Raw genomic sequence first — 9,763 nt, 5'->3', positions numbered from 1 at the left:
TTTAAGGTGTTGAGCCAAAGTATGCAACCCCAATGATAGGAAAATAAAGGAAACAACATTTCATCTAGAGAATATATAAACAAACAAAAGGAAAATAAAGGAATGTACGAGGGATGGATCCTTCTCATTATGAAGGGGAAGATTCCACAAAGAAATAATACAAAAAGCTAATGCTATTAGAAAATTTAGATAAAGCGACCTATTTAGCTAAGTTGTGAGTGCAAAAGTTTGTGCCGGTATGAACTTTTGGGTGACTGTAGAGCTATTGAAAGAGCCGAGCCAAAGATATATTTATATGAGACCAAAGTGGAGATCTTCCAAACTGATGTTAGATGATTGTATTGTTGGCCACGAACCATTGCTAGAGAGTCCCCTTCAAGATTTATGTTGTCAACCTTTTGTACTATGGCAATGTTGGCAGCAAGGGCCAAGGGGGGCCAACACTTGCATTGCTTCACCCTCATCCAGGTCACAATGAGGACCAACACTTGTTTTTGCACACAAAAAAGAATTGACAGGGCCATCACATCAGAAGAGTCCGCTGCACTGAAGCACTAATGAGCTCCCTATCGAGTTTTTTTGAGCAAGTCAGATATGTATCATTTATTAATTGAGCTGAATTTCTATAGTAACGAGTGAGTTTGTATAGTATTGAGTTAGAGTTTAAGTCGAGCTAAACCGAGCAAGTATTGAGCGGGTTGTAGAACAGATGTGTTTATTTACAGCCTTATCACTGAAGCACTAATGAAAGAAAAATAAAAAAGAAAAAAAAAAAAATCCCTAATTGCAACATCAAAGTTTATTTTGATGGCTCCAAGGGGGGGAGGGGGGGCCATGAGTTTCTAAAAATGCTTAAATATAGTATGTTGTCTTCTTGCCAATATGGGCAATTCTAAAAAAGAATTTGAAGTCGTTTTCATTTTCAATCATTTCTTCTAAGAAAAAAGAAAGAAAAAGAAAGGACAGTATTAATGATGGCTAACCATATTTCCATGATGGACTGTTGTTATTGGTTGATGTTTTGGACTATTTGTGTAAATCATAAAAGATCCAACAGGCTATATACTAAGCACCAAAAAAATAAAATAGAAAAGGCTACATGTAACTAATTTGAACTAGAGCAATATCTACAAACTATCCCCGAGATTGCATTTGAGATGATAAATCCATACTTTTAAAGCTTCACCCTAATTTCATATAACGGCAATATATATAGACGTCTTATTTTTAAAAGGTGGCTCAATTGACTGAGGATTATGCCTCATGAAACATGAGTCAATAGTTCAAATCATTTTTTCTTTTTTCTTTTGTTTTTTTATCCTTTGTGCGGACATAAAAATAAATAAATAATTAAATAAAGATAACTAAAAATACTACTTTATATCTTCAAGCAACCATGAGAGTTCCTTAACCAAAATGCCAAATGGACAAAGAGTTCTTTCAAATTGGATTGAATTTTTTTATTACTTTTTTTTTAATTCAGTCTATGTACATTTTTTAATAATAGATAAAAACATATATTTTTTAATAAAATTCTCTCTAACTTTATTAATACTTTAAAAAAAAACATATACGTGTTTTAAAAAAAAAAAAACACATTTTAATTTGGAGTAAAAAGGCTGTAAGCAGAGAGAAAAAAAAAAAAAAAAAAAAAAAAAAAAAAAAAAAAAAAATTGTTGCTAGGCCCACAAAACCTACCACATGGGTTCGACATCCAACAAGACAATGACCCACCAACGTTATGATTAGCAGTTTGAGAAGTGACACCGGAAATTTCGCGCTCCCTGCTGGAGCCTGGAGATGGAAGCAAGCTAGCTGCCCATTCATAGTAGCGTAAGGGCGAAGCTAACTTGAGAGCCTTCAAAACCTTTTCTATATTAATTGCCCATACTCGTACCTTTTTTTTTTTTTTTTTTTTTAAAAAAAAAAAAAAAAAAAAAGGCAGAAATTTGAGGATTTTATTGATTAAAAACAAAAGTTCTTTAAGCACAAAGCATAAAACTCTGCAAACTTTCTCAAAAATGGGAACCTCATTGGTCTGAGGCACCTCATCAGAAATGGTAACCTCATTTGTTTGAGGAACCTCCTAAAAATGCCATGTTCCTCTCTGCCAAGTTTCTAAGAATTGGGAACCTAATTGGTCTGGTTCACCTTCTCAGCAATGAGAATCTCATTGGTCTAGGGCACCTTCTCAAAAATGGAATTGGGAACCTCATTGGTCTGGAGCACCTCCTCAAAAATGGGAACCTCATTAATCTGAGGCACCTCCTCAGAAATAAGAACCTCATTGGTCTCGAACACCTTCTCAGAAATGGATGTTTGGCTATATGAATTTGTGATGTATCTTCTATGAGATCCTTTGGAATAATTCGGCTCAGAGACAAAATAAGCTGCAATTCTTGATCATCATCCATGTGGTCTTTCCCTTTCGTGGATTGTTCAAAATCCAAGAAAAGACTATTGGATTTCAACAATTCCGTCCCCAAGATCATCCGCAATCTCTCTGCCAAAATCTCATGGTCACAAAGTTGCCCTTGAGGCTGCTGAATGTCAATGTGATCCTTGAGGATGGTAATTGACCACACAACAAGCTCGTCCAAGTTACTGGTGCCAAATTGATCACACAATCTACAATACAAAATTCTACCTTCTTTATGTTCCACCAGATTTGCAGAGTGATTGTCCTCCTCATAATTGGGAACCTCATTAGTCTCATGCATCTTCTCAGAAATGGGAACCTCATTGGTTTGGAACACATAGCGAAGAGGCCGAAGTTACTAATTTAGTCAGAAAACACCTATAAACATTAAAAAATAAAAATAAAAATAAAAATCCCACAAGAGGAGGGGGAGGGTAGGAGTAGGGAGTAGAAGGGGAAAGGGAGATCTACTCCCTCGTCCTCTCCAAACTATTTTTTGAGGAGAAGGACCGAGAGACGACTTCAAAAAAAAAATTGGACTATCGCCCATACTTCTACTAATTCTACGCAAATTTCAATTATTTTTTTTTTTCAACGAGGAAGGCCTTAACACATGTTGATTAAAGTTTTTAAAAATTCTTGAGCTCGCTCATAACTATTTTTTGGAAAATTTTAGAAAATTTCTCTGAACTTTTACTTGTTTTGATACTACACTATAAAGTTTAAAAACTCTTAATTAAATGTATTGAACTTTCAATCTTTTTTAATTAGCCCATTCCGTTAGTATTTTTCTATTAATTTTTGTCAAAATGCTCAAAATACCCATATTTTTTATTAAAAAAATTGTAAAAATATTTTTTATAAAAATGAAAAAAATAAACACCTGAATTTTACATTTTTTATTTTTTAATAAAAAATCATTAGTATTTTTAAAATTTTAACAAAATTTAATGAAAAATTCTAACAAAATTGGGTAACTGAAATACTCAATTCGAAAGAAATTAAAAGTTTAATATCCTTAATCGAGGGTTTTTGAACTTATACGATACTTTAAAAATGCGTGAAAAATTAAGTTTTCCTAACTATTATTTTCAAAATTAAATGCTTTAGAATTTATCACTTATCCATATGTAATACACAGTAAATTGAAAAAAAAAAAAAATTAAAAATTTAAAGTCAATATATAAATAATAAAATTGGCGTGGATCAGAGATGTATACTAGTATAACCATCCACGTGAATTGGTGATGAGCAGTTGGGGGAGGAGGTGATGATGAGTGAATTCACTAAAATACAGATTAATCAAACACATAGTAAGACCATATTAAATAGATTTGGTGAGGTGTCAATCAACTTTTTCTTATGGATCTTTTATACTTTATTATTAGTCCACCTAATCAAGATTTGGGCCAGAAAATTCAAACCAATCAAGGCTTTCCACCTTGAAGCAATTATTCGGTCTCAGACTCTCACGCCACTTATCAAACATTGATGGGAGGAGGATCACTATTTTAAGGTTACACGTTTGTTACGTATGAAAAGACCATTAATATTGAAAATAATTATTTTCCTAAAATGAGAAATAAATATTTTGCTTGAAAAAAAGGGAATATGTTTTTTTTTTTTTTTTCCAAAAATAGAATAACTCTACAAATAATATCCCAAAAAATCATTCGTACTTTTCGTTTCGGTCTCTCCCATGAGCCACCCTTACCAAACCACCACCACGGCCTAGCGTCTCATCTAGTGGTTGTGACCACCAAATCAATAATCATAGTCATTGTCAACCATCTTCTAACACGGGCTACTTCTAGCAACCATATCTAGTGGTTCATTATCTTTTATTCTAGCCCCCATTCCTAACAACTCTCTGCTATCTCTGACTGCCATCTCCAGCCACTTTCTACTCCAGCTCATCATTGGCCACCACTTGGCCCAGGTCATCACCCGACCTAGCCCTCTATTGGCCACCACTTGGACAAGGCCATCACCCGACCTAGCCTTCCATTGGCCACTATCCAACCCATCTCATTATTGACGACCGCCTAGCCCATCTCATCGATCATCGACCACTCAGCGATGGTTTGGGGTGGACGATGACCAAAGACGACTATAAATAATGGTTGAAGATGGCAAAGGTCTACTTGTGACGACAATAGACAAAGGAAGATCGTCGAAGAAGACGGGAAACAGTGGCCGAAGATGACAAAAGACTTCAGAAATGATTGACTGCGGTAGGCCAGGTCGAATGGTGACCAGCGATGAGCTAAGCAAAATGGTGGCCCAGCAGTTGGCAATGCAAGGTGATGGTGGGTTGATTTGGTGACTGCGATCACCATATCGGATGGTCCGACCACCCCCATATGGTGGTTGGAGGTGGTGCCTACCACAAGTAGTGAGGTGCTATTACCGTGTTAGTATTATAAGTAAGAAGAGTAATTTAAAAAAGTTGGTTGAAATGTGTCGTCACATTACCAAACAAATGATTCAATTCTAACTTCTTATATTTTTTACAATACTTATTTCTATTCTTAAGTAGTCCTCGTTCCAAAATACCACACCAAACGAATGAATAAGCAATCATTCAATTCTAACTTCTAATATTTTTTTATGATACTTATTTTTATTTTCAAGTAATCATGGTTCTGAGACTGCAGTGGACGTGGTTTCAACTTTCAACGTTCAATCTATTTGGGATCTCAAGAAGCAATGAAATAATAATGTGAATCATGAGAGGTCACTTTGCTATTAATCAAGAGGTGAGGGAGAGGGGGACAAAAAATGAAGGGCCGAAACCGAAACAGGAGTTGTGCATGAATATCCTGCAACAAATGAACAAATGCTCTCTACCCCAGAAAGCTCTAACCATATTTAACAACATACATTATTATTAATTAATTAATTAAGGATAATAATAATGATAATTAAGGACCGTAAGACAGTGTTAGAAATGATCAGTAATTAACCTTGAATTCCCCCATCTTCTGGGTGAAGCCCTCTATTTCCGAAACTTGTCGGTGAAGTGTTGAAAAACAAACAGCTGAAAAAATTCCCCTCTCTCTCCCCCAACAAAACGGATACCCTCTTTTGATAAAAACAAAGAACAGAGAAAAAAGAAGATCAAGAATCTATATAGCGAGATACCGTCAAACCAAACTAGAGGCATCCGGCAAACCTTGCTGGCGATCTTCATTTCTGGCCGACGCTGCGGCGGCGCCGTTCGGAACCTTGACGGCGATAGAAGCACGGCAAACCGGACAATTGGACTGGGAGTTGAGCCATGTATTAATACAAGAAGCGTGGAAAGAGTGCTTGCACACGCTCAGCTGCTTCACTTCTTCCCCCTCCACAAACACCGAAAGGCACACCGGACACTCGCTGCCGACAACATCTTTGACATGGATTTCCTTCTCATACTTGACATCCGGAACCTCCTCTCTGTTACTGATATTCCCACGATCAGTCTCGCTGGAGAGTCTCCCGGAGGAGGGGCTTCGGTGGCGCCGTCGGAAAGGGTTCGGAGGGCATTTCACGGCGAAGAAGAAGGTGTAGACCAAGGCGGGGATGGTGACCACGGCGATGAGAGCGAGAACGAACTCAAGAGGGGACAAGTCGACGCTGCGCGGCGGCGCGGGAAAGGGAGGCGGTGGTCGGCTGAGAATGGCGGGTGCGCTCTCCATGATGGAGAGAAGAGTAGTGAAGAGTAGTGGTGTTAGGCTAGCTGTAGTTTTTGTTCCTTTTATTATTATTATTTTTTTTTTTCTTTGTTTATTTAAGCAGCTTGTAAGATTAATGTATTTCTGGACGGTGGGGTTCTTTTGGAATTTTCAGCGGCAATAATTGACGAAAAATGTGGGGTTGGAGAGACAAAGTTCACGTACCATCATGATGGCTACGCTCCAAAAAATTCTTACCTAGTTTTTGTTTACTTTTCATCAACTCAATATAGAAGAGATTTGGGCCATGCCCAACAGCAGGCCACATTAATCAGGCTGGGCTAGGGCTAGCTACGTGAGCCCGGGGCTTAGGAGGGGTGTACAAACGGGGCGGTTATAATCACCCAACAACTGCTAACTACTTTGATGGGCAGTTATAAAAAAATCATTAACCGCATAAGGTAGGGCAGTTAGTGGTTTTAAGAGTAGGGAAAAAAGTTAACGGCCTACCTTTATATATAATAATATAAATATATATTTTATATTTTATCTTAAAAATATAACATTAAAACCACGTTTTGGTGTCGTTTTAGATACGAGTTAGGGATAGAGTTTTATCATATTCATTGTTTTTTGGAACACTTTGACTAAAAACTATATAAAATAAGCTCAAAAAACAAGCCAAAACACCTCAAAAAGCCCAAAAGTCCAAATTAAAATTAAAAAATAAGAACGGTTATAAAACCGCCTACGTCTTGGTGTCGTTTTAAATATGAGTTAGGGATAGAGTTTTATCATATTCATTGTTCTTTGGAACACTTTAACCTAAAACTATTTAAAATAAGCCCAAAAAATAGGCCAAAACACTTCAAAAAGCCCCCCCCCCCCAAAAAAAAGGTTATAAAACCGCTGGTTATTGGTTTAAATAACCATTAACCGCTTAAGCGGAGTGGTTGTTGTTATTAAAATCTAATAACCGCCTTAGGCGGTTGCGGTTAGCGATTTAGCCAATAACTGCTAACCGCAACCGCTTGTACACCCGTAGGACTTATAACTATAGATGCAATCAAAGTTCAACATGTAAAATTTTTAATTGAAATAAATAGTAAATGACGAAAACAAATTCAAACTAAAAAAGAATCACCATTTCTTTCAAAAGCTTAAACTAACCGAGAATATTCAAATTCGGACCCATGATCACCATTAGATCGATGCTGGCGGTCTAACTCTATTTTTCATTGAATCTCTGGAGTGAACCCTTATGAGTTATGATCATTGGCTTTTTATGACTTTCCTGGATTAAAAATGAACAGATTACAGAAACAATTATGTATATAATTGAATAAGCTTATGATGATGATTTTAAGTCTTTGACATGCATGCACAATTATATATATATACACACACACATATATATACTGCCTTGAGTGAAGTACAAGCTTTTAAACACCATATGATCATGCAAATAAAAAGGGGGAGACTTGAAATTAAAGTAAAGCCAGTCGATCTATTCATCATTGTAGATCGACCATGCTTCCAAATCCGGCAACCTGTGGAGTTCCGGCTCCGGCCCGGGAAGTTCCAGCTGGGTTTGGCAAAGACAAGACGGCATTGAGTGGAGGCATAGTATCGGCACGACAAATCGGGCAAGTAGAGTAGGAGTTGAGCCACGTGTCAACACAAGCCACATGAAACAAGTGCAAGCACTCGGGCAATAGCCGCACCTCCTCGCCTTCCTTGAACTCACACAAGCAAACCGAGCACACTTCTACTTCGCACTGTTTCGAGTACCGAAAAATCGGATTTGATTGCACCATTGAAATTCTTGAGCTACTGGGCCTATCTTCTTGGTTGCTGAGCTCTTTGGAGTACTGAAAAATCTGGTTGGTTTGAGGGAATTGGCGTCTATTTAGCGGACTTGTTGCGCGCCTTCGCGATCGGTTGAACCAGCCGACGGCTAAGTAGTAGATTGTAAATTTGTAACCACAATTCCCCCGGCTACGACCCCAACAAGCCCAACCAAAATTAGGCTAAATATCAATCCTCCCCGGCTGTGTTCTCCACCCATGAGGAAAAGTGTTGCTCACACTACAGTATTGGAGAGATATATATTGACACGGCGATGGAAGCTTGTTGGGTGACGGTCATGTCATGCTATCACCGTCATATATTATTTAGAATAAAAGCCTGCTTTTTTGTTATATTTATTGACCGGCTTGCTATAGGGAGGAAGAGTTTACTTGAGTTGATTGGGAACCCAAAAGTGGCCCTAAAAATGATTTGATCAAAAAAGGTTAAAGTCTAATGGCCGTTTATATAGTCCATGAGACAAGTCCAGAGGGCCAACAAGAGCAACCAATTAAGCTTTTACTTTTTATGGGAAAAAATAAATAAATAATAAAATAAAATAATGAAAGGATATATATATATATATATATATATATATATATATATATAGGAGATGCTTCCATGTGAGACGGTTGAGAATCTAAGTGACTAAGCGAGTTCTTAGGATGTTTGGAGGCCCGGTTAAAGAATCACTTATGTTAAAAACTTAAACAGATAAGAAGAAGTAAATTTAATAGTTTTATAAATACTTTAATACCCTCTCATACATATGGGCTTACTTAAACTTCTTTTAATAAGCGAGGTTGAACATTTTGAATATTTAATTTAAATTATGATGAATTAACAGAGTTAGGTTCAAACTCATGACCACTAGCTTTGATATCATGTTAAATCATTATTTATTTCAAAAGCTTAAACTGATGAGAAAATGTAAATTTAATAATTTAATTAATACTTTAATAACCCAGTCGGTAAAAGTGGCCAATCAATGTGTCATGTCGGTATAAGTGACCGAATGAGGTCTTAGGATGCTTGGAGGCCCCGTCAGTATAAGTGACCAATTGAGGTGTCCTATGGATATTAGTCATGACCGAGCGAGGTCTTAGGATGCTCAGAGGCCTGGCCAGTATAAATGATATATTGATCAAGGTGTCCCATTGGTATAAGTAATCGAGCGAGGCCTTAAGATGCTTTGAGAGAGTTTTTTTTTTTTTTTTTTTTTTTTGAGTAAGCTTTGAGAGAGTATCGGTCAAGGTTTTGAGCCAAAGTTGCTACAAAACAAATAGGTAACAAATCTTTGAAAGGCATTTTTATTGAATGATTTAGAGAAATACATTGCCTTAATTAAGAGAAGAACAATATCGTCCCATATGTACAAGCAGACAAGGCCCTCGTAAAGAATTTCTGTTGTGCCTGATAAAGCATCATTCGGTCGGGTGATGCTCTCATAGATTCAACTTGTTATTTCGGCCATATATATATATATATATATATATATATATATATATATATATATATTCAAATTTGGACCTATCGCCATCTTACTTTTAGATTGTAAACAAAACCAGAATCTCCCAACCCTTATGATCATCGATCGGTGCCTTTTTTTAAGAATTTCCCGGATTAAAAATGAACATACATAATTTTCTCATTGAAGCTTCTATATATAAATGTTAATTGATTCGAGTATATATATATATATATTCCAAAAGCTAGGTATATGAATATGATGATGATCATTTTAACATCTCTTTGCAATAATTGACCAAACTTTTTGTAACTATTTTTCACATGCATGCACATTAATATATATACCTAGCTGATCATGATGTACAAGCTT

At 36.6% G+C, this 9,763-nt stretch overlaps 1 protein-coding gene and 1 pseudogene across 1 annotated transcript; both read right to left on the bottom strand.

Annotated features, from left to right (window-relative positions):
* Nucleotides 1-5,201: 5,201 nt before the first annotated feature.
* Nucleotides 5,202-6,148, bottom strand: LOC132161790 (RING/U-box superfamily protein). Its single transcript, XM_059571981.2, has one exon. The coding sequence runs from the start codon at nucleotides 6,097-6,099 to the stop codon at nucleotides 5,566-5,568; it is 534 nt and encodes a 177-aa protein (XP_059427964.1). The 5' UTR covers nucleotides 6,100-6,148; the 3' UTR covers nucleotides 5,202-5,565.
* A 1,441-nt stretch (nucleotides 6,149-7,589) lies between these two features.
* On the bottom strand, nucleotides 7,590-8,143 carry LOC132162414 (RING-H2 finger protein ATL52-like; annotated as a pseudogene).
* Between the last annotated feature and the right edge of the window lie 1,620 nt (nucleotides 8,144-9,763).

This window comes from Corylus avellana, chromosome 10 (assembly GCF_965113065.1).
Source record: "Corylus avellana chromosome 10, dhCorAvel1.hap1.2, whole genome shotgun sequence".
In the NCBI taxonomy this organism is placed as follows: domain Eukaryota; kingdom Viridiplantae; phylum Streptophyta; class Magnoliopsida; order Fagales; family Betulaceae; genus Corylus; species Corylus avellana.
This window is presented reverse-complemented; position numbering and strand designations above follow the sequence as displayed.